Source organism: Marmota marmota, unplaced genomic scaffold, assembly GCF_001458135.2.
Source record: "Marmota marmota marmota unplaced genomic scaffold, marMar, whole genome shotgun sequence".
In the NCBI taxonomy this organism is placed as follows: Eukaryota; Metazoa; Chordata; class Mammalia; order Rodentia; family Sciuridae; genus Marmota; species Marmota marmota.
Genome location: NW_025999999.1, coordinates 8,936,915 through 8,961,836, shown reverse-complemented (window position 1 = coordinate 8,961,836; position 24,922 = coordinate 8,936,915). Strand labels below are relative to the sequence as shown.

At 50.4% G+C, this 24,922-nt stretch overlaps 1 protein-coding gene across 3 annotated transcripts in view; it reads left to right on the top strand.

The window, feature by feature from the left end:
* Positions 1-128: 128 nt before the first annotated feature.
* Sh3pxd2a (SH3 and PX domains 2A) overlaps positions 129-24,922 on the top strand; it is a 215,097-nt gene continuing 190,303 nt past the window's right edge. The window contains exon 1 of one of the 3 annotated variants that reach the window (XM_048807272.1): positions 129-693. In XM_048807272.1, the coding sequence (XP_048663229.1) occupies positions 622-693 (72 nt within the window). In that variant the 5' untranslated portion in view covers positions 129-621. The remainder of the gene's footprint in view (positions 694-24,922) is intronic. The other 2 variants (XM_015494748.2, XM_015494747.2) reach the window with 2 other exon arrangements.

The following is a 24,922-nucleotide window of genomic DNA, read 5'->3' as shown; positions in this document are numbered from 1 at the left end:
TGCCCCTTGGGCCGCCTGCAGCCCCCTCCCCGTCTTCCCGAGCCCCTCCTCCGTCCCGGAGCCCCTCCCCGCGCGCTTCCCCTCTCCCCTCCCCTCCCCTCCCTTCCCTTCCCTTCGCTGCCTGCCGGGCCCTGCCTCCGCCTCCTGCGCCCACAACCTCCGCCTGCGCCGAGCCCCCCGGAGCCGGAGCGCCGCGAAGGGCCGCCGCCGGCCCCTCCCCGGCGCGCTGACAGCAGGATCTGGCTCCCCGGCCCCGTGCCCTCGCTAGCGGGACACACCCCGGCCCTCCTCTGCTCCGCCAGTTCCCGCCGGACCCACCGGGCGGCGGAGAGAGCAGGCGGGCGGGCGAGCAGGAGCCGGGCGGCTGCAGCGGCGACGCGGGAGGGAAGGGGCGCAAGGCAGGCCCACGGGAGCCTCCCGAGACGCACGGAGCCCTCGTACCCTCCGGGATCGTCGTCGCCTGACCCGGGCCGTGCCCGTGGGCGCAGGAAGCCCGGGCAGCGATCGGCGCGCCGGGCCGGTGTGGCGGGTGGCGGCGGGGACCCGGGCTGCAGGAGCCGGAGCAGGGCCGGGATGAGAAGGTGACGCCGCCGGGGGGCGCCACTCGCTTTGTGGGGGAAGATGCTCGCCTACTGCGTGCAAGATGCCACCGTGGTGGACGTGGAGAAGCGGAGGAACCCCTCCAAGCATTATGTGAGTACTGTCCGCTCCCCCCACACCCAGATACCCCAGCGGGGGGCTGGCCAAGGCGCGGGGTGGCCCCTCGCTCCTCCTTGCTAGTAAGTCCCGGAGCTGCGTGCCCTCAGGGCAGCCTGTGGCTCTAGAGTTTCTTTGCAGGGCTGTGATCTTCAGGGAAACCTTTTCTGTCCTTTCTCCACTCCCCTCTCTCTGGTTTCTTTTTTTGGCATTGGAATTGGCAAGTGGCTGCCCTTGTCTGTTACAACGGTGAAGTCATCTGTCCGCCTGAGCTTTGATGGATTGGGGCGGGGAGGGGGGCGCTTTCGTCAGCCCCTAGTTGAGCGACTCCACTGGGAAAGAACATCTTCCCGGCGCTCCCCGGGGGCTCGGGTCGCTCGCGCTCGCTCTGCCCGGGATGCTTTCAGAGGCTTGCCCGGAGACCCACGCCTCCCACGTTTGCTGTCTGCCTGCCTAGGCCTGAGTCTGGGGGCAGAAGGAAGCGCGGTGTCCCCTGCCCCCTCCACTCTCAGCGCCCAGCTTTGATTTCCTTCTTAAAGCCATTGTGTCCCGTGGTGTGAGGAGAATTGTGGCTTTTCCTTTTATCCCTCCTCTGGACGTGACCCTTAACCGGGGTCATTTCCTCTTAAGTGATGCTCCATCTCCAGACACGAGAAGGCAAATGTTGGCTGTGGTCTCCAAGGAACGGCCAACCGCCCCTCCCCCTACCTTCCCCAAACTTAATGAGAAGGGCGTGAGGTTGACCGAGGGCCGGGCTCCAGGATCTGTGTGACAGTCCCCTTTTCATCTAAGCCAGTTCTGCCTTCCCATCCTTCACACCTTAGGAAGTAAACAGTGTCTTTGACATCTGAAGATGCCTATCTTAGCACCATGCTCCTGTCCTAGAGAGAAAGGAGACCCACAACCCAGTTTCCAAAGTACAGAGGACATGGTGACAGCAGGGCTGCATCTTATTTGCAAATTAAGCATTTAAAGGAGCATTTAGAATGCTCAAAGCATTAATTTTAACAATTAAAACAGGCTGTTGGTTGCTGCCCTAGATTGCACATTGATCTCTGGAGTGCCTGTTATTTCCCTGCTGGAGGGGAACTGGGGTTTGTGGTACTGTCAGCCTCAGGCTACTTTTTCTCTGGAATCACCAGAAGCTCTGAAGAGGGAGTTCTTTACAGTTGAGAAAGTGTGACTGGGCTCAGGTTGGAGAGAAGGTTAAAGTGATCAGGCAGGGAGGTAGGTGCCTGTGGGGGATATTTCCTGACACACGATCAGGGAGTCAATCCATTTGTGTCATCTGGCTTTGCAAGCTTCTTCTACTGCCATTACAAGAAAACTTTTGGAGCGCTTGGATCACCAGTTGATCCATTTTCACATACCAGGATTTAGAATCAAACCAGTTTTCCTAACCTCTTTTCTCAAGTTTTGCAGGCTAAGTTTAAGGGTTCTGTTTTCTAGTCCTTGGCAGAGATGGGCACTGCTTTCAACAGATGGCACTCTGCTCCAAGACCCAGGCAGGTGCTTTTTTAGCTCTGGATTTTAGACATTTTAAACCTTGCCTTTTAGCTTTGACCAACAATGCCTAAGATTACAAATGCAAAATCTCTTGGCAACAAACCAGGAGTGTTTCCACCAGGACCAGGGAGGGTCTTTCTGGGGGCTCTGAAGTTAGGAGGTCTTATTCAATGCTGAGGTTGGCCACTAACTAGCTGTACAACCTTAGGCAAGTTCTTTAACCTCCGTGGGCCTCAGTTTCCTCGTTTTAAAAGTGCGAATAATAATAGTATGTACTTCAGAGGGCTGTGGGGAAGATTAAATGAGATCATCCATGTAAAGCACTTAGCCCAGTTCCTGGCACATAACAAGCACTCATTAAATGCTAACTGACTGTTGGTGAGATTCTGACTAAGAAAGTATTTCTGAAAAGCAGCTATTAATGGTCTGGCAAAAAGGAAGAAAGTCTTTGGGTCGTAAGATTGATAATAACGTGTGCTGTATGGTTAACACAAAAGAAGTCCTGTCCAGTTCTCTTGAAATGATCATTTCCTCCCTCTTTACAGACAAAGTGTTTCCTGGGACAGCTCCGCTTCCCATGTAAGAAGCAATGACATAGTGTTTGGGACAGGGAGTGATGTCACTGAGCCATACAGATTTCTGAACTGAGGTCCTGGAAAACAATAAGAGGAGAAAGTGTTGTATGTGGTGGGATTGTGGAGCTGGCAGGGATCAAGGACTCATCTGGTAGATGAGGAAACTGAGAACCGGATGGAGTAATATGCATCACAGCTGTCTCAGTCTCTGAGTTGAACTGGCCTTTTGCCTGTGGTATGGGTTTTGTTCATCAATGGTACCTTAAGTCTGGCTGAGGTTGACTAGAAAGACAAATATCTGTTGGTGGAGAGATTCCTCTACATTTGGGGCATAAGGCATAAAATAGGGTGTCCAATAATAGGAGGCAGGGGCAACAGGGACAGGAGGAGCCAGTTGAGGAGGCTGTGACCCCTGAGGCTTGGAATCCCCTCCTCTCTTGGCCCTTGGGGTGTGGACCTCATGTACAAGGTTAAGTGTTCTGGGTAAAGTACTCTGGTGTGGTTAGCTGGCAGAATGTGCTGTGTCCAAGTTGTGTGTGTTCTAGAAACCTCTACACTGGAGAAGCATGCCTCCTTCTAGTCTGCCCTCCACCTATGGTGAATGCTGAGTCTGTGGTTTGGTAAATTGCAGAGGAAAGAGGTTTTATGGGATGTGCACATTAGCCAGAACTCGCTGATGAGAGGGGCCTGGGGCCCAAGCAGGAGGAGCTCCCCTGGCTCCCAAACTCCAGGAACACATGCAAAGGTTCTCTCAGGACATCCAGCCAGGGGCGTGCTCATCTCCATGAGGAGGGAGAGCTGCCTGGGGTCCTGTGCTTTGGGTCTGTTTATGTAAGACAGGCCAGTAGCCTCCTTCAGTTTGCATGGTGCCGCCAACCCTTGGCTTCCTTCCTCTCTGCCAGCCCCTGCTAGGGGTGGGGCTGGGAAGGGCGAGCAGCTGCTGCTTAGGTCCGGCTCCTGGCCGGGAGCTGGGCCCCTTTCCTAGTTTTCATGAGCTGCCCACAGGAGACTGTAGGAAAACTGGCCACCACTTGTCCTTAAAAGGGTCCTGCTAATGCTGGATGCAAACTGCAAATTAATCCCATTTGGAAGTTTTCTGATAGGGATTGAGTTCAGATTCACATAATTCTTTGTGTTCACATGAGTATAGGTGTATGTCGAGCTGTGTGAGAAGCTCGTTTATCTAAAGCAAACGATAGATTATGTCTGTTTGGATGTGGACCATCATTTTCTTTCCTGAGTGTTTATTTCAGACAAATACCAATCATGTACATTCTGATATCCACAGGACTCCTTAAGGAAAACAAGTAGTAGCCATTGTTAACAGCTACCATCCATGGTGCCTAACACTCAACATGCATGTTCTCATGGGATTGCTACAGTTCATCCAATGTACTCCTGTGTGGGGGAGGTTCTTTGATTTCTTTTTACAGATGGGTTAACAGGCTAAGAGAGGTTAACCAGATTGCATGGGGTCTCTCAGGCAGATCTTGGGAAATGCATATCAGTTTACGTCCAAAGGAGGAGAGATTCTAAGGTGGGCCCTCTCTTCAGTTGGAACATGAGTGGGAAGGCCAGGCTCAGGCCTGTACAATGGAGGGTGGTATCAGAGGGCTGCCTCACTGTATGGGCCGTCCACCAGGAGGCAGGTAGGTGAGTTTGATGGGCAATGATGGGAGGTCCCTGGGGACTGGGAGGAGTGGAGCAAATTCAGAATGGTTTCTGTACTCAGTGATGCGCAGAGTGAGGAATGAAGGGTGGACCCTGTGGAAATAATACATTCTCCCTGTGTTTAGATCATCACAGATTTTGGTGTTGGTCCTTGGAACCACATTTTTAGGAATTGACCCCAAACTCATTCATTTCTGAGCCCTTAGACTGTGGCTCCAGCCCACAAGGAGTGAGGATGTACAGCTGCCGTCTGAAAAGGCCTTCTCCAGGGCCAGTTCTGTGTTATGGAAGGAATGGCATTGGGCCGACTGGGTTGGCCTCTGGTTCTTCCTAGCTGTGCAACCTTGAACCAGTCACTCTGGGGCTCTGTTTCCTCCTGTAACCTCACAGGGCTTTGACCTGTCATAATTCAGGGGAAAGCTTCTACCCAGAACCTGGCGCCCATCATGGGTGCTCGCGCATACTGGTTTCCATGTGGTGTTCCTCCTCACCAAAGCACTGAAGCACATCTGGGACCTTATAGGTGAAACGGAGAGCAAAGGAAAGACTGGGCAGAAAGGAAGGCCCAGCTGTTCATAGTCTGATGTGAAATTGGGCTACTTGCCCCATGGAAAACACCCAGTACTGGAGAAACAGATAAACATGGGACAGCTGTTGAGACCTGGAGGGGATCCTGAGCTGAGCCTGGAACCTACTGATGGCTTCCTGATAAGCTGAGAAGGGAAGGAATATGGGTTGGGAGAGAGGAAGAAGGTGCTCCAGACAAAAGCAAGGTCAGTAGTCAGTGCCATAGAGGGGTGAGCACTCTTGCCTGCTCCCCATCTCTCTCTTTCTCTCTTTCTCTCTCTCTCTCTCTCTCTCTCTCTCTCTCTCTCTCTCTCTGTATATTCTCATGCACAGGAACAGGAATTGTTTCTTCTCTGGAGAGGGAAGTGATTGAGGGGTGATTCACAGGGCTGACGAGGCTCCTTGCTCATGGAACAACCAACCACATCCTTCAAGACCGTTGGAACAGGGATCACAGCCAGCCATTTATCCTGGCCTTGCTCAGAGCTCAGAGAGGGTTTTCTGGGGGGCAAACTGGGGTTGGGATTACCATGTGTGGTGGCAGGCAGAGGGGAAGGGAAGGGAAAAATAAACCTTTTTGATGTCAGAGGAGACTTTTTCCAGCTCCAGAAATATAAGCACCAGCTGCTGCATTTTCCGGAGAGATATTCTGGGGCCATCGGAGTTAACGGGCAGTGGAGGCCAAATTAGGGAGCGTTTGGGGGGACTTCTGACTTGGGGTTTGCAAAGCAGTTCCCTGGAAATTACCTTCTAATTTCCTCAGCTTGAGTCACTGACCAGACTATTTCTTGGCCAGAAGAAGTCTAACAGGCAACTCTGTTCTCTTTTGCCTCCAAAATAAAACAAATGATAGTTATACATACAGTAGTCACACTTACTCCTCTTGAGTTCTGAGAATCCAGGAAAGGGATAATGGATTGGGACCAAGACCCCAAATGACAGGAAGGACAAGGGGTGTGTGTGTGGGAAATGAGGTGGAGATTCTGGCTTTGGAAATGGGTCCTGAGCGAGGGCCAGAGGTGTCCTCTGCCATGACAATTGCCAAAAATAATGGACGCTCCCACCAGGGTGGTCAGCGTTCAATAGGCCAATTCCCAGAGTTGCTTCCTGCCTGGCGGGGCTGCTGCTGCCTGCTGGGAATCAGTTGCAGGCAGGCAGGTGAATGGGATGTGAAGCTGACCCCTCTCCTGGCCCAGATAACCTCCAGGCAAATCACTACATCAGCCAGGGGACTGAGCCCCTGCTGCAGGCACAGAACTGACCAGAGTCCTGTCAGGATGGGAAGAACTAACATGAGACCTTCTGGGATGCCAGGCACTGTGGAAGATGCCATTAGAGGGCATTTTGTGTGAACTCTGTTTTACGTGACTCTGGTTAACTCTCCTGGACTCGGCTCTCAGGGGGAAGACAGTGGCAGCTCACCGGTTTGGGAATCAGAGATGGGGAATCACCACATCCTGAGGGCAGGAGAGGTGCCTCTGGGGATGCTGTGTGTCCTTGAGTACTGACTCTGGTATCCCTGGCTGGAATTCCATCTCCTCCTTATACTGCCTCAGTTTCCTCATCTGGAAAAAAATGTGGGAGATCGGACCTGGTTCACAGGCTCGAGTCCTCCACGTGAAGAGCTTAGAACGACACCTGGACACATCCAAGATGCAGCATACATATTTGCCATGTGAATCATTAAGTCTCTAAGATGCTCAGAGGAGGGAGTGCTCCCGGTGACCCAGAGTTTTCAGGGAAGGAGGATGGCTCAAGACAGGCTTCGTGGTGGGCCTTGGGGAGTAATTAGGATTGGCTAGGAAACAGTAGGATTGAGATGGGAAAATCAGGAAAAGGGATTCCCAAAAAGGGAAAAGCAAAAGTGCGGAGGTGGAACGGGTCAGGAAAATCCAGGCAGAACCTAAATGTGGGGAAGAAGGATGAGGAGAAGGTCACAGCCAGATCCTGAGGGCCTGGGGTGGCAGCTCAGGGAATTCAAAGTTTATTGAATAGATCCCTAGGAATCTCTGTTTTCTCACCAAGGCTGGGGGGCAGTGGCAATGGCTTCTTTTTTTTTATTATTTTTAATTTTTTATTGTGGGTTGTGGCAATGGCTTCTTGGTACCAGACCTTGGGTGGGCTCCAGAACGGACTCTAGGGTTGCTCTTGCTGCCGTGGCTGGAACAGGGCTAGGTAAGGACTGGAACCTTTTTCTAGTTCTGCTTTGGGGACGCTTGACTTGGCCAGATCCCAGTCCCTCCTGTTTATAGCCCTTATTTCTAGGGGTCAGGCTGCCCCATAAAAGTTGATTGCACCCAGGCTCTTGGGAGGGTGGGCTGTGGAGGAAGAGAAGGGGGAGCAGCCAGGAGTGAGGTGTTAGCTGCTGTGGGTCTGGACTGCAGAGGGCCCTGGCTGGCAGGCCTATCCTTAGATGGCCTAGGGGCTAATACCAAACAGCTCCACGGGACCCAGGATAGCTTCCAAGTCTCTCTCAGTGTCATCTGAAACGTTCACACTAAGGTTGCCTTCAACTCCAAGAGCTTTCTGAACTCATTTTGAGTATTTTAAATACAACTACTTCTTCATTTATTTGACCCCCACCACTCCTAGATGTTCTAGCAAGTCTTATTCTTCAGGTGAAATGTCATAATAAAAATAACAGCGCACGTTCTGAAATGCTTTCTATGTGCTAAGAGTTGTCTGTGGATATTCTCAAACAGCCCCTCCAACCTGCTGGCGTCCACACCACCCAGGGGAGGGCCTCCAGGCTCAGGAGCCCAAGTGAACGGCCAGCCCATGAGTTGCACTTGTCGTGGAGCTGTGGGCTCCAAAGCCTGCTGTGTCCCCTCAGAGACCCTGCAGTCCCTTAATGACATGGTATGAACCTAGGGGACTGGGCCCCCAGGGGGTTCAACCTGAGACCTTACTGGTTAGTCTCTCCAGCCATGAGCTCTTCCACACCTCACTTTCCCCTTTCTGGAGCTCCATTTGCCCATGTGGAAAAGGAGGTGACTGCTTCCTCTCCAGCCTGCCTTGCAGAAGCCATGATGACTGCTTTGCAAAGCACTGAGCCCAGAGAAAATCACTGTAGGAGGCTCCAGAGCCCTTAGGCTGGTTTCTTAATCCCGTGCGGCAGAGGATACTTTAGGAAAAGAGCTCTTCTGGACTCCCAGAGAATCTCAGCAAGGCTTACCTGCCCAGCCTCCTCTTGAGAAGGTATGGCCAGGCTGACTCAGGACACCTCAGACCTTTCTAGAATACCACCTCTGGTAATGACACTTTGCTTCTTTCCAAACCTGTCATTTTGGGGAATGGGAAGAGATATGCCCATCTCTCCTCCTCCTTACCTGAGGGGAGGAAGCAACTCCCAGGCGGCTGAGTTAACAAAGAGGAAACAGCTGTGCTTTCTGCCCAGCCACCCTGAGGCATTCTCTGACCCTTTGCTGTCATTTCCCTCTGGCTGGTGAGGAAGCCACCCTCCCAAGCCTGGGTGGAGGCACAAGCAAAGCAGAAGGGGGCAGAAGCCCTTCGGCCTGAGTGTGTCAACACAGCATAAATTATGTAGTAGGGGCCAGTGTGAGGGGCCTAATCTGTCTCTGGGATCCCAGGAGTGTGAGGGCTGTTGATCACTCTTATCAGATCTGACCGAAATTCCTAGGAACAGGGGATGGGGTTGCTGCCCCATGCTGATGGTGAACCTGCTGGGGGCACCAGGTGGGGTATGGGCTCAAGAGACTGTGGGCTGGTTTGCTTTGCCCATCACAGCACCCTCCCTGGTAGAGGCCCCTGCATTTTCTTTTCTCAAGGAACATTCTTACTTGGTAATAGTTGAAGCAGAACTTGACCTGTTTTACGTCACCACCATTGTCACGCAGCCACCACACATTTTGTGCCAGGCACTGCCAGCCCTCTGATTTATAATCTCCGGCCCCAACACAGACCTGAAGGGGCTGCATTTTTAACCCCAATTGACTTGAGCCTGCAGTTCAGAAAGGCAAGGTTGCTTGTCAGTCAAGCGCACAATCAGGAGTGTTTGCCCCTCCCCCAGCTGCTGTCCCTGTTCCTTACACACTCCAGGGTTGCCCAAGGTCTCATGCCCAACATGCTGTTCTCCTGTGGAATGGCACCCACATTCTTGTTTGGGAAGCCTGCCTTGCCACTTTTGCCCACCCTGAGTGTATAGGGGCTGTTCCTGTCATTTGAAGTGGCTGCTTTATAAACTTTCATGGTAGGCCCGATTCTGATCCAGCTTTATTCTGTTTCCTGATGGCCCAGACCCAAAAAGCTATTTTAAGGGACTTGCCTGTGTGGGAGAATTTCTCTTTGTGACAACAGAGGAGGAGGCCCAACTGCCTGGCATGGTGCTAGCAGGGCAGCTCTCAGAGGGAAACTCCTGAATTCTGCCTTCTGGGCCGGAAGGGATTAATTGAGCTCTCAGCACAGTGCCTGGCACCCAGGAGGGACATAAGTACTTGTTGATGAGGACCAGGTTCCTGGAGGTGGCTGCCAGGATTTCTGCTGGCCTAAGCCCCAGGGGGTTGGCAAACTGATCCTTCTCTTACAGAGTTGAGGTCTGTCCTAGAACGATGTCTGAGCTTTGGTTTCAAGCGGGATTCGTTATTTAGTCATCGCTCATTGGCAACTTGAGAAGAGCAGTCTCATTTCCCCCATGATTTCAGAGCTGATCAAGGCACCCTTCCAGGTGGGGAAGTGGAGAGTTGAGTCATTGGAACCCCTTTTAGGTGCAGGCACTGGGCTGGGGCTCCTTGTTTGTTGTCTCATTTGACCCAAGGCAGGCCCTGGTCATCGTCTGTGTCGTATAGATGAGAAAATGGACTCAGAGAGGCACCACATCTTGCATCTGGTATTTACTGGCGGTAAATGGCGGGAGGCAGGGTTTGAGCCCAGATCTCTGCAGCAACAAAACCTGTGATGTTTCTACTGGGTTCCCAGAGGTTGGGTTGCAGGGTGGGTGTCCTTTTTTCCCCCTGCCCAGGCCGGAGACATCCACTTATGTCAAAAGTAGCTGCACGTGCGTGGCCTTTCTCACCCTCTCTACTCTCCCTCAGACTTTGGGCTCTGTAGCTGTTCCATGCTCTCAGGGGGGTTCTCAGCCTGCTTTGTGGCTTTGAAGGTGGGGGACCGGAACACTTAGCACTGCCCTGGGTTCAGAAGAAAGGGAGTTCGCCAAAGGGGAGTGTGTTGCAGTGGGTTTCCCTTAGAAGGCTGGACATCCAGGGTTGTCCAGATGCCTTTTCTGACAGCTCCCTCAGAGGCCAGGGACTTGGGAGCTCCTGGGTCCCAGATAAAGCATCAAGGATCTGGATTAAACCCCAGGTCACCTGCACCTATCTTATGGGTCTGCAGCTGCTGGTTGAGATAAGATAACAACTTGCTGGGCTGGGGATGTGGCTCAAGCGGTAGAGCGCTCGCCTGGCATACGTGCGGCCCAGGTTCGATCCTCAGCACCACATACAAACAAAGATGTTGTGTCCGCCAAGAACTGAAAAATAAATATTAAAAAATTCTCTCTCTCTCTCTCTTAAAAAAAAAAAAAAAAAAAAGATAACAACTTGCTACCGAGAACAAGCCTATGGGGAGGTATGGTCTCTATTTTGGGTTCGAATTTTTCTTCCCCTTCAACTCTTGTCCAGGGTCACTTTTGAAGGCCTGGCCCTTCAGAGGTCCCAGCTGCAGGGTTCTGTCCTCACCTTGAGGATGGTGGATAGCACAGCTCAGTGGTTGGGAGCAGGGGGCAGTTTAATCTCCTGTCGCTTCTAGCTGATGCGTAAAACTCCAGCGTCAGGCAAAAACCAGTCTCTGGAAACTGGAATAAATCCCTGGGGAGAGACTGGGGTGCCAGCGGTTGGAAGTTGAGGGCAAGAGGATAGGGATAGGGCATTGAGGGCCTCTGCCCATTGTCCCAGGTGGGTTATGAATCTCAGCCCTGCCTCTTAACCTGTTTCACTTGGTCAAGACCTCCATGGGTCTCTGTTTCCTAATCTGTAAAATGGGAATAATAATAATACCTACCCCATATGGTTGTGACTCTGTGTAGTGCTCGGCATATAATAGCTGTTCAGTAAATGGCAGCTGTTGTCATTAACATCATTATCATCCATGATTTTGATCCATTTCTTCCACCTTCCGGAAGCTTCCCTGACCTCTCATCCTAAAATATTTCCTGTCTGTGCATTTTAAAAATGATTACCGTTTTACTTCTCATTTAACATCAAGAATGGCCTTGGGTTTCCAGCTTTTGGCAAGCTGTTACTTACTCATATTCATTCTTCACTGCTCGATGTTCCCGAGCACTGAGAACACAGCAGGGCGGATGAAAACCCCTGCCCTTTTGGAGTTTACATTCTGATGGGAGAAGGGGAATAATAAACAAACACATGGGTAAACCATCCTGTGTTAGATGGGGGACAAATGCTGTGGAGAGAACTAAGGGACGGTGAGGGACCCAGGGAGGGCTGGTGATGTGGGGGTTGCTGTGCTTTTTGTAGAGGGTATTCAAGGACAGCCCCACTCTGTGGGTGACTTTAAATAAGACTTGAGGAAGGCAAGGAAGTGAGGCTTGTGTCTATTTGGGGAAAGTAGTTGAGGGAGGAGGGAACAGCAAGTGCTAAGGGCCTGAGGTAGGGCCATGCCTGACCTCTCTAGGCAAGAGCAAGGAGGCCACTGTGGACTGATGAGGGAAGAGCAGCAGGTGGTGGGGGCAGGGAAGGGGGCTCAACCTGAGCCTCATATCCCTCCCCGACCTGGGTGGCATGCTCTGCTCAGGGATGGGCCTCGAAGATGGAAACTGGCCAAAAATGCTGCTGGAAAAGTGACTGAGGACTCTTTGGGGTTTGACCCTGACCCCCTAGGTGGGGCCCTCTGGGGAGATGCCATTGTGGTCAGCAGTGATGGGGACAGGGACTCCAGGGTCCTGCACAGTGTGCACATTAGGGAGTTTTGGAGGCTGAACATAGTCTTGTACCTACCATGTGTGAGGCTCTGTGCAGAAAGCCGGAAGTGGGGAGCCCTGTGAGGGCAGCGTCCTGCCTCTTCCACACCCTCCTCAGGCCATCATGGTAGGTCCCTGATCAGTGTGATAAACCCGGACTGAGGCTTTGTTCTAGCAAAGCCCCTTCCTCCCCCCCCCCACTCCTATTTTTACCACAGCTTCTAACTTACAGTTGAAGGAATTGGTTGGTGGAAACTCAAAACACATGTTCTATCAACATAATCTTGTAAATGGTGCTAAGAGTCTCAGGTCAGCCCACCAAAACTCTTCTCTTTCTCCGAGTCGACAGAATTACATCTCAAGAACCAGAGGTCTTCAATTCACCTCCATTATGGGCTAACCTGGGAACCTAAATGCTCGGTGTATTGATCCAGGAAAACTATCTTCCGTATTCACAGCGAGAAGGAAACCCCAAGGCCAAGGCACACAGCAGTGGCAGCACTGTTGATATGCCAGGCACGCTTCTAAGCACCTTTAATCCTCAGAACAACCCTGTGAGGAGAGCACTAGGGTGCTCCTTTCTTTGCTGATGAGAAAACAGGGGCACAGAGAGATTCATTTACCAGCTGGGGCTCGGAGCCAGGCAGGGGGACTCAAAGTCCTTTGGGAAAACTTGCTCCATAGCCTCTCAGGGAATCCAACCAGCCAGTCTCACTGCAGCCCAGGTTGGCCCCCTGTGGGCCTTGCCTGTGACACTCATATCATTAGGTGTCCTGGACTCGGAGGAGAGGAGTTAACCCGTGTCAGAGTGAGGGGATCCAAAGCCATGGGAGGCCGGCAGAAGCAGTGTCTCCTCCCCAGACAGGAAAAACCATTTGCTCCTGGAACTCGACACTGCAGGGGGTGGGTTTGCTCTGGGAAGTTGTCTTCCTGGGCCATTTGCAAGTCCAGCCCAGGGGGCTGGGGGTGTTTGTTGGTGAAGGCCAGATTAGGGTGTCTGGCAAGAGAGTTTTTGACACCTAGACCATTCAGCTCTCAGCAAAGCCCAGCAGGTGGTGGGGCATTGATCTGCCTGGGGTCTGGCAGCCTCCCCGCCGGGCCCTGCTCAGCTTATTGTTGGATGGAGGCGGGTCCTACCCAGACCTTCCCTTTTTCCCCAGCCCCCAAAATAAACAGCAGCTGTCCTTGGCTCCACTGTCTGCTGGCCCCAGGCTCTTGTTGGCCCTGCACCCTTGGGTTCCATGGCATCAGGCATTGGGGCCCTTTGGCTCTATGCTATGGAGCCAGCTAGTGTGCCCTCTCCCAGGCCTGTTGCCTCCCCCCTGGCACTGTCCTCTCCTGTCCCGGGAGGCAAGTGTGAATGGTACCCCTGAATTCGACCTCAGCTGGGCTCCCTGGCTCTGCCCCTTACTTAGCTCATGGCCTTGGGCAGGTAGCTCAGCACCAGTCCTTAGTATCCTTGTCTGTAAAAGCAGCTCATAGTAACTCTGCAGGGTGTTGTGAGAACTAAGTGCGGTGCTGTTGAGGTAGCTGGGCAGTCGTTGAGGGCAGGCCACCTGACTTGAGATCCAGCTTTGCCACTCGAGAACTGCAGGGCCTTCAGGGAGGAGGAAGTTCTCTGCACCTCAGTTTTCTCATCCGAAAAATGGGATGATCAAAGCATCTCCATGCTGGTGGTGAGGATTAAATGGGCTAACGTATGTAAAACATTCAAACCTGTGCCAGGCCCACATAGGAGCCCAGGGAATGGGACTTTGTGTGCTCCTCCCAGGAACTTGGTCCTTTAAGACAGGTGGCTGGGGGTGCTGTTTTACCACCCCAAAGAACCGAGAGCCCGCAGAGTTACTGCCCCCTAACCTGACTTTGGACCTGGGCTGCTCAGCTCTTTTGCTTGGCTTTGTTTTGCCTCTGTGGTCAGAAATCCCACCTTGGGACTGACAGGTGGTGGCAGAAGTGCTTATGAGTCAGGGTGGAGGCACGAGAAAGGAGGCCGGGGTCATTCTTCCACTTGGTTCTGCTGATGATAGAATGTGAGAAGTGGGAAGAAGATGGCAGGCGTGCCTGAGGTCTTCAGCTGCTGAGCCGATGCCCCCACAGTGCAAGCCATCATCTGGGTGAGGTCACACAGGGGTGTTCTTCTGCAGGGTCTCTGGTCTTTCCAGAGCTGCAGCCAGGAGCCAGCTCATCAGGCTTCCCCCTGGCTCCGTCCTGTGGTAGGTTCTTGTTCTCTTTGGCCTTCCCTTGCGTTTGCCCCTCTTTTGGAAAACTTGTACTGGGAACCCCCCTTAGAGCATCCAAAAGGAAAAGTCGTCACTCTCAAAAGGAAAAACAAAATGGCATTTGGCTCTAATTGTGTTGGGCCGTGGTACCTGGTGCCACCATGGGCACACCAGTTCCCACAGTTCCCAGTAAGAAGATCTCACTCAGGATGGAGGATTTGCACTCTTTAGGAGCCTGAGCCTTTACGAGAGGTGGCTGGGCATGCTGTTTTCGCCTCCCTGGCCTTCGTCAGTTCTCACTCAAGGAGAGAAGGCAAGGGCGGCTCCATTCCCATCATTTGGGGATGTGGCCTGCTTGTGGATAGGGGAGGAAAATGTGGCTGCACCCCAGAGAGGAAGGGACTCAGCAGATCAGAGCCCCTGCCTGAGTTCATATGTCAGCTCTGCCTTTTCTTGCTGTGTGGCCTTGGGCAAGTGACTCACCCACTCGGTGCTTCAGTGCTTCTTCTGTAAAATGGGGCTATCCAATTCCGTCCCCATGGCATCATGGGGAGGTTTACCTGGGCTGAGGAAGAGGAGAGCACTCGGAGGCGGGTGCCCAGCTAGTGCTGTTAGTGGAGCCCACATGGCAGGAGAGTCGCTTCCCAGAACTTTAGAGGGCTGCATGGCACCTGTGACAGAGGCATCGTGGATGGAGCCTGTGGCATCTTCTAGAGAGAGGCTCTATGAGGGTCATACCAGCAGGCGAGTGAAGGTGACCCTGCCATTTCCTAGCCGTGTGCCATGAGCCAGTCACTTAACCCTGCCAGGTGTTTCCTCAGCTGGCCGTGGCCATGGCCATGCCTCCTGGGGGGTTGCTGTGAGAGCTGGGGACAGCATGGAACTGCCAGTGGGCTTTTCCCTTCATGTGACCAGACCGCCACAGGGCTTGGCAAGGGGAGCTGGAGGATGGTCGGGGGCTGCCGCCTAGAATTGCCTTCTTTGGACATCTCTGCTCTCAGAAGCGTCCCCGATGTTCACTGCTGCAGGTCCACAGGTGCCGAGGGCGATGGCGCCTGCTGATACCCACAGCACCCCAGTTTGCTTGCATAAGCCACACTTCCTCCGAGGGACCCTGCCAGGAAGCAGAACAGGTCTCCTGTCCGTCTCACAGACGAGGAAAGGTTCTGAGAAGGCCCTGACTTCTGGAAGTGTGCTGGACTCTGCTGACGCCCTCCCCCTCATGCCCTGGGCCCCCCTGAGTCTACCTGCCATGCTGCCGTGTGTCCAGCACCCTGGCGGTGCCCATCCTCAGGCTTTTGACCCTTCCCCTTTCCCCTCCTCACCTCTCTGTATTAGGGCCTTTCCAATTTTGTGGCATAAATGAGGCTTGCTGTGCTCAAGCAGGTGAACCTGAGGAAGGTCAGGGGAAGGTGCGGTAATCGTCATCCCTGCAGGGGCCACCCACGGGCAGCTCAGGTTGGGGTCAGCAGCCTGAACCCAAGGCTGTCTTCAGGGCTGCTTCAGGAAGAACCCGACTAGGAGCACATTTCTGCTAGCAATGATGGAGAGAGGACTAATATCACTGTGGCCCCCCGGGTCCCCAGGCCATGCTGTCTTTCTGAGGTTCTCCTACAGGAAGCAAAATTTTTTGATGCAGGTCTTTTTGTTGCAATAGGAGGGCAGTTTCTGGAGTCAGAGTGTACGGGGTGGAGGATGCTTGATAAACACAACAGCTTCTAGGGGCTCATGGGGGAAGAGGTTTAGCCAATGCAGACATGATGGAGGGATGCTGGGCCTTGGGAATGTGGACTCTGACCTTATAGAGACTTGCCCCAGAGAGAAAGAAATGAACAAGGGACTCAGGGACACTAGAAATCTGATGTCTTTATCCATCACAGGTCAGGCTGGGAGGAGCAGTGTTAGTTAATAAGGGCCTGGAGGTCAGGGTTGCTGGCCCGTGGGCTCAGGTGCATGGAGACATAGATGAGGAGACACTGTATGTGTTTGTCATGAAATTCCTGTCGGTAAAATCTGGCTAGTTGGCAGGGAGTTGGACATTATAAACATTAAAGCTTCTTGTGACAGTGTTTGAAGTTGTGGAGAAACTGGGTGTTTTACCACCCCAAAGAACCAACCTGCCCATGCATAGCCCTGAAAGGATAGGACTCACTCAGGCAGCACAATTATTCAAAAACCATCCTCTAATAAGGTCCCAGCCCCAGTACTATTAATGTAAGAGCTCAATCCATACAGTATTGACCTTATGTTGGCTCTTGATACTGACCTCCTATTACAACAAAAAGACCTGCGTCAAAAAAGGTTTGCTTCCTGTAGAAGAACTTCCAGAAAAATAGCATGGCCTGTGGGGCCGGGGGCCACAGTGATTTTAGTCCTCTCTCCATCATAAGGTAGTGAAAGCATCTTTGAGAAAATAAAGAAAAGAGGGTGTGTGTGTGTGTGTGTGTGTGTGTGAGTGTGTGTGTGAGAGAGAGAAAGAGAGAGAGAGTAATTAAAGCAGTTACGTCAATGTCTACCAGTTCTATTCGGCAACCATCCTTATAGTCAGGCTACAGGGTTCAAGGATGCTCCGATTGTGTATAAAAGGATCTCATGGATCTCACGTGTCTGCATATAACTGCCATTATTCTTCCTCTTCTGTGCCAGGCAGGTTTAGTTAGACCTCACATTGCTCCCCTTGTACGGATCAGGAAACAGGATTGAAGGGCTCAGTCAGAAAACTCAAGGTGACACAGCTAGTAGGTGATAGGACAGGGATTGGACCAGCCCTCACTCCTGCCCTGTTCTGCCCCTCGTCTTTGGAGGGTGGGCCTGTGGATGAGAGGGTGCCATGTCACTGCCCTGTGGAAAGGGCTCCCTCTGCATCCAGGACACTCACTCTGGAAACATGATTTCTAGCTGAATCTTAGGAAAGGTGTGACCAGGGGGTGGGCAGAGATGCAGACTGTGGGAAAGCAAGGGAAGCCTTGGGGAGGGGCAGGGGAAGCTTGGGAAGACCTTGACTTTACCTCCTGGGTCTCAAGGAGAGGATTGTATAGAAAATTCTAGTTGGTAAGGAACTTTGTGCCTCACTTTTGTGCCCTGAGAGCAAATGTCAGCTCCCCTCCTGTTGGCTTGTGGGACCTGAGTTCTTTGAGTGTGACAGTTCCACATCCAGGTGCAGGGCTAGGTGGTGAAGATCTGTCACGTCATCTGCTAAGTGATTTAGCCTCAACTAAGGGCTCAGGCAGAGAAGCATACCTCCTGAGCCGGGATTGAGCCGGTGCTGAGAGCCATAGCTAAGTAGGTATGACGCATGGCAATTTCTTTGTCAGCCTACCCCATGTTGCTTAGAGGGAGGACTCTCCATTGTGGAAATGGGCTTGCCTTGGACCCAGGTCATTTGCAGTGACATTGCATGAATGTTTGAGAAGGGTGACCCTGCTCAAGGACCAGGGTGGATCCGGGTTTAGGGAGGATCCTGCTGGATTAGGGCGGTTCCAGGTTTAAGGTGGACCCTGCTGGGAATAGGGCGTATCCTGCTGCCTCAGGTGCCCGCCCGCTCCTTGAGTTCCCGTTGAGTTCTTGTGAGATTGAGAGGGTATTTGGGGATGCAGAGCCGAGTGGAGGTAGATTTTCCCCAGAACGTGCATGTAGAGTGCCGGTGAGAGTTTCGGGAATAAAGAATTGCTGTTTGAATCTACAAGGCTGTGAGTGGCTCGTGATTTTGTGCCCAGCCAGACTGCGGCAAGCCGGGAGTCCTGGAAGTCGTGGAGAGGGTGGACGGCTCCTCAGCCTGAGTTCTTGGCAGACCAGACAGTGGGACCACAAGGTTGCCTGGCTGCTCCCGCCCAGGAGAGCTCACATCAGAGCAGAGGGAAAGCCCATGGAAGCTGCGACTCCAGATGCGACTTGGGCTGGGGCACTTGGGATTTGCTCCTGTCCTAGGGCTCACATATACTTTGGTTCCCAGAGCTGCTGGGAGAGGGCCTCTCTGTACCCAGCCAGCTGGGTGACTACAGACAACTCCACAGAAGCAGATAGTTCCTGCCAGTGTCCCCAAGAACCTTAAAGGGCCACCTATGCCCCCCCCCGCCCCCCGTGGAGGGGGCAGTGATGGCCCTTAAAGGGCTACCTTAACATCAGCCAAGACCAGCTTTGGAAAGCATAGAACTCACTCAGGCAGCACAATTATTCAAAAAACCATCCTCTGATAAGGTCCCAGGCCCAGTACTATTAATGTTAGTGCTCAATCCATACAGTATTGACCTTATGTTGGCTTTTCTGATACTGACTTGGGTTAGGATGTGGTGATATAGCGCTGTGGTTACAAGTGGCAGGGCTTCTGAAGCGAGGGTCTCCACCAGTCATGAGACTTGGGGCACATTACTTAATCTCCCTGAGTCTCAGTATGCCCTCTGTATAATGGGGCTAACAAAGTGGCACAAACTCGTAGAGTTGGTGGCTGCACAGAAACAATATGTTTCCTGGTGAAAACACAGGAAACAGTGGACACTGGCACCCTCACTGAGCTGCCCCAGGGATGACAGCTGCTAGCCCCTGCCTTTGGGAACAGCTTTATTGGAATACAATTCCCATACTGCACAATTGACGCATGTGAAGTACCTAATCCAGTCGCTTTTATTATACAGGGTAGTCACAGAGTTGGGCATCTACGACTGTAATAGTCAATTTTAGAATAGTTTCATTACACCAAAAAAACCTGTACCCTTTAGCCATCACCCCATGAGTCCCTCAAGAGTCCCCACTCCCTGGCCACCATTCTCTGTCTGTGGATTGGCCTGCCCTGGACATTTCATGTAAAGGGAGTCTTGCACACTATGTAGTCTTTGTGATTGGCTTCTTTCACTAGCATAACATGTTTATATAGCTCATAAACCTTTCTATGGCTTTTAGGGTGAGCTAGGTGGGTTCTCTGGGCACAGACCCTCATCATGGCTCTGGCAGGGCGGGGGCCAGCGGTCCTGGGCGCAGGTTCCACAGAGCACACCCCTCCTTAATCATATCAGCGCATGGACTTCCCCCACCCCAGACCTTGAAGCTGGCCAAGGCTGGGTCTTTCAGGAAGCCCTGATCTGGCCTGTACTTTATTCCCAATACTTCCTCTGGCCTGGTCAGAGACCTGGGGGAGGGGTGGAAACTGCACAAAGCCTTTACTGATCTGTCCCCCAGGGACTCTCTTTCCGGGATGGGGTGGGGAGAGAGACAGAAAAGCATCTTTATTTGTTTTTAATGTTGATGAACTCCCCAGCCCCGCTACCAAGTTCTGGTGAAAGTTTCTGCTCTCTTCCCTGGAGACACAGGGTCATGGGACTTCTCTCTTGGGGGCAGCTGATGGGGAAGTCGCCAAGTGTTTTGGAGTCCTCCAAGTGTGGAGTTGGGTTGAGTTTGTTTTTCCTCTAGCTAGAGCCAGGCCAGTGCAAAACTGGTGCAGCCGTGAGGAGGCATTCGGCTGCAAGTAACAAAATCCCAGCAGACCTGACTTCAGCATGTGGCAATGATCATCTCACTTTTGAGGCTATTCCTAAGTACATAGCAAGGAATATAACCTAAAAACAAACCAACAAACAAAAACTATCCCTCTATTAATGAAAATTTGGATATTGTTTCCAACTTCCCTCCCCCACACTGCAAACCACACAGCCCTAAACATTTATCCATATATATCTTTGGGAACTTAGGTCCTGTTTTTGTAGGATAAATTAATGAGTGACATTGATGGATAAGAGAGTTTGGAATCTGTGTCAGGTAGGTCAGGTCACATTCAAGCAATTCTGCTTTACCATCTTTATCTAGACCTATAAAATAGGAAGTGAGATTTGCGCTGAAGTGCTGGATCCTTGAAATCTGTGGAAGCAATTCAGGAATATTGTGTTATTTTGCATTTTCTTCCCATTTGTGACTGGGCAGCAGGCTAAAATAATGTTCAGAGACAAAAGATGCAACACAAAGGAATTCATGGTTAACTCTAGATATTTGGAATTTTCTATACTCCTGATTGCCCTAGTTAGTAGCTTTGTTTAAGAGATTGTGGGATTCCTTGTTGGAAAGCAAAGGAAAAAAAAGTTTAGTATATTTAGTCTTGGTGAGAATATGGGGAGGAATGGTTCAACCACTTTGGGAAATAGTTTGGCAATATCTACCTTTGAATGCATGTGAAGTGTGTCTGTCTTGTGGCCTTGTGGTTTCCCTTCTAGAGAAACTCCCCTGTGTGCACATGAGAAGACACCTGCAAGGATGTTTATTACTGTATTTTCTTTCTCTTTTTTTAAATTATTTATTTTTTAGTTGTACACAATACCTTTATTTTGTTTATTTATTTTTATGTGGTACTGAGGATCGAAACCAGGGCCTCGCATGTGCTAGGCATACGTTCTACCACTGAGCCACAACCCCAGCCCCTATCACTGCAGTTTCATAAAAAGCTAAGAAATTGGTCTGTCAGTCAGAATGAGATGAATTATAGCACAAGTCCTAACAGCCCCCAAATTTTATTTCTTGCTCACACTCCATGTCTATTGGAGTCAACAGAGACCTCTGCTCTTGTAGGCATTAAAGGATGGAGACTGGTAAAGGCACCAGAGGACAGACAGCAGCAGTGTCTGGCAGTGGTAATTTTGCTTCTGTTCCTGGAATATTATTTGGTCATACAAAGGAAGGAAGACTGGTTCATGTTACAACATGGATGAACTTTGAAAACATGCTAAGTGAAAGAAGCCAGTCACATAAAGCCACATATTGTATGATTCCATTGACATGAAATGTCCAGAACAAGTAAATCCTTAGAAACAGAAAGTAGATTAGTAGTTTCTATGGGCTGGAGGTACAGAATGATGAGGGCAATTGCTCACTGGTAGGTAGTTTGTTTTTGTGGGTGATGGAAATGTTCTAGAATTAGTTCTAGCATTGCTGTAGTAGTTGTGTAACTCTAGAAATGTACTGAAAATACTGAATTGTATATTTTAAAATAGTGAAATTAAGGGTGTATGAGTTATACATTAGATTTTTAAAATAATGCTTTTGTCTGCGATGGACACATGTCACTGGTCAAAGAAATCATGCAGACCCCACATCAAGTTGCTGTGGAAGCACAGTCCTGTCATGTACCTGGCAGGACATGGAGAGCTGAAACAGTCACTGACCAGCCCTATTGACTGTCACTTGGGACAGGGCAAATGCTCATGAGAACAAGGATAGGTAAATAAGATATGGCATAGTCACGTGGTAGAATTGCTGTACAGCTGACATGAATAAGATTTACACCTGTCCACATGGAAAGTCCCCACAAAAATAGGGTAAAAAAGCAGGAAGTAGAATATTATCTGTTATCTTAGATAAATTTTATTTATGCAAATATCATACCATTTATGTAAATTTTAAATATTCACAAAGCGTTAGTGTGTTATTTATAGTTTCATGTGTTTTTAGTGGAAGCATGAAAACAGAGCAGAAGAATATAACCAAAAAAACTATGGCTGCTCTGGGTGGGAAGGGAGAGATAGGACTGGGGAGGGCAGAGGGGATCTGAACCTTTGTTCAAAGGTTCCAGGAGACCATGTGCTAGAGCTACTCTCCAGGACCTGCTTCTGCCCCATCTCACATGCTCCTTAGCTCTCAGTTTCCATTTTGCACCTTTCTCCTTGTTGTTCCAATTCTGGACCACCTGGCAGCCTGGTGAGGCTGACAAGAACCGTCACCTTGCTGCCACCCTGCATCTCTGCATCTTTGCCCAAGCTGTTTCCACTGCCTGGAGTGTGCCCTTCACCTGTTGGAATCTTTTAAGGCACCGCTCAGATGCCTCCTTAACAGGGTCTTCCAGATTTCCCCGAGGCACAGGGGCTTCCTCCATGCCTGTCTTGTAGTCTAACTTAGTTACTTAAGGAAAAGGGTGTGAGGAGGGGCAGCCCAAGTCCTGCCCTGGAGCTCCTTACTAAGGCATGAAGCTCCCCTAGGACAAGGGCTTTCCTGGACCTTGAGTGGAATGCTTGTCAATATTTGCTGATCCTGCCTTGTTTGGGACCTTTCACACCTAAAGCACAGGTTACGTGTGACTTCAGGTGCAGCTAGCTAAATTAATCCTATTTTTCAGTTCACTGCATATTATCGCTCTTGCAAAGCCTTTGTACTGTTTTTTTCCCCCTTTAGCCCTAATCTTTATTCCTGTCCCCTTCTCCCTTAGGTATCCACTCCCTTTTTTTTTCTATTTTTTAAAAAATTTTAATTAATTTTTAAATTTATATATGACAGTGGAATGCACTAAAATTCTTATTACATATAGAACACAATTTTTCCTATCTCTGGTTATATACAAAGTATTTTCATACCAATTCATGTCTTCATACATGTATCTTGGAAAATAATGTCCATCACATTCCACCATCATTTCTAACCCTATGCCCCCTCTCTGCCCCTTCAACCCCTCTGCCCTATGTAGAGTTCCTCTATTCCTCCCTTGTTCCCTCTCCCTACCCCACTATGAATCAGCCTCTTTATATCAGAGAAAATATTTGGCATTTGGTTTTTTGGGATTAGCTAACTTCACTTGGAGTTATCTTCTCTAACTCCATCCATTTACCTGCAAATGCCATGGTTTTATTTTCTTTTATTGCTGATTAATATTCCATTGTGTATCTATGCCACATTTTTTTATCCATTCATCTATTGAAGGGCATCTAGGTTGGTTCCACAACCTAGCTATTATTTAGCTATTATTTTTAGTTATTATTTAATCCAAGCCAGTGTATCCTCAGAAAAGAGGTTGTGCTGTTCACATGTGTCTGGTTTGTAATCTACATAGGTGGTATTATGCTATCAGTTTTGTTTGGCAAACCCCTTTTTCTCAATATGATGTCTAGAAGCCCTGTTTGCATTGTGAGTGTCTAGGTTATTGGTTCCACTGCTGCGTAGCTTTCCAGACCCATGACTGCTGCATGTCATTGATCCACTTCCCTCTTGATGGAAACTGAAGGTTGTCTCTACTGCAAACACTACCCCCACATACTGCAGCCCTTACAAACTGCACAGGTACTTCTCCCACTTGTGTACCTAGCAGTGGGATTGCTGCAGCGCCGGGCGTACACAGACTTAGTTTAGTAAACCCCGCCATATTGCTTTTCAGAATGGCAGCACCAGTGTATATACCTCCTGCAGCAGACCTAGGATCCCACCTTCCTACGCCCTCGCCAGCACTTGGCACTACCTGAAGACCATCCAGGCTGTTGGCACCCCTCCCACGGACCAAACCAACCTTCACCGGAAGATAGAGTGAATTTTAATCTCTTTATATCATTCCTTCCTTGCCTGTCCCCCTGGCCTGGAGTGAAAATTCTTTTTATAATTTTCTACCCGGTTCTTACTAATGCAACCAGAAACCTAAAACCTTCCTCCATTATCTTAAGAACTCAGCCAGCTTTTCAAAACTAAACCTCCTTTGTTTTTCCACTCCTCTGAAACAAACTCCTCTTATCTTGTGTTCTCCCCCTTGCTCAATGGGTGAACCCTTGCTGTCCATTTTTGTGGATTGCCCCCTTAGGAGCCCCCCACCCAGAGGTGCTTCTTCACCTGCATTTGCCCATGGTGGGTGGGGCTCCAGGCCTCCCTGGGATGTCACTCCAATCCCAGAAGACTGGTTTGGGATTTAGCTCTGTTTAAATTGCGGGCCTGTTTGCAAACGGAAGTAAATTGAGCTTATTTGTTGGGGATAATTAGAGGAAAAAGAATCCTACCTAATCCTACTCAACTATTGGCTTGAGCCATTCTCCTGATAATTAGTCATAACTGTTCTGTGACATCCTACACTGCTGGAATGGACAATTGTTGAAGTCTTATCTTTTTTGTCTTTGTTTTTACTTTGCCCCGTTCCAGTGAGGCTTAAACATGGCTTATGTCCTGTGTTATGTACATAGTATGTGTTTGTCTGATTTCTCCCATTATGTTCTGAGCTGTGGGTAGGGAGCATTAGGGTCTCTCTTCTCCTGGGACCTGCCCCCCTCTGCCCCCATCTGCCTTGCTCCACAGATCTTTTCACTTAGCAGGTGCTCAGTAAATACTTGGTGGGCGGTTGACACAGGATTACATGTTAATCCATCATCTTCAAAGGCTAGAACCAGACCATTAAAAAAACAAACAAACAAAATCCTTCCTTTTAAAAATGGCATTACCTCCTCAACCTCACAAATGTTCATTTTAGTCTCATTTATTGCTTTTTGGGGGTAGGGGGTCTTTGGGAGTGACTCGGAGAGTCCCCTTAACTTACAGAGGCATCATAAATTATACTCTTCAGAGAGGAGTGGATGCCTGCATGTGTCCCAGAAGTGGGTCAGGAACACACACACTGGATGGCTCATGGGCCCGCCCACCCCCCATCTGCAGGGCTGGCCTCCCCCTAGCAGTGTGTGGTATCCTACTGACCGCTCTTAAATAAACAGTCCCTTGAAAACACAACAGGAAAAAAAGTGCTGTCTATGTATTGTATCAGGAGAGCTAAATATTGTGTAAAAGGCAAAATATTTCCACTGTGTTAAGAAAATAAGAACCCGGCAGCATGGAACTTCCCACTCAGTGGGCAAAAGATGTGGTGGAGACTTCAAAAGGCAGAAGGGCTACAAAGCAGCATGAGCGGCAACGGGTGACTGGTCCATTAAAAGAATAAAGTGTGTGTGTGTGTGTGTGTGTGTGTGTGTGTGTATGTGTGTGTTCATTCCATATGCAAAAGTTGCGACTTGGCCTCTCACCTGGGAAGTGAATCAAGGCAC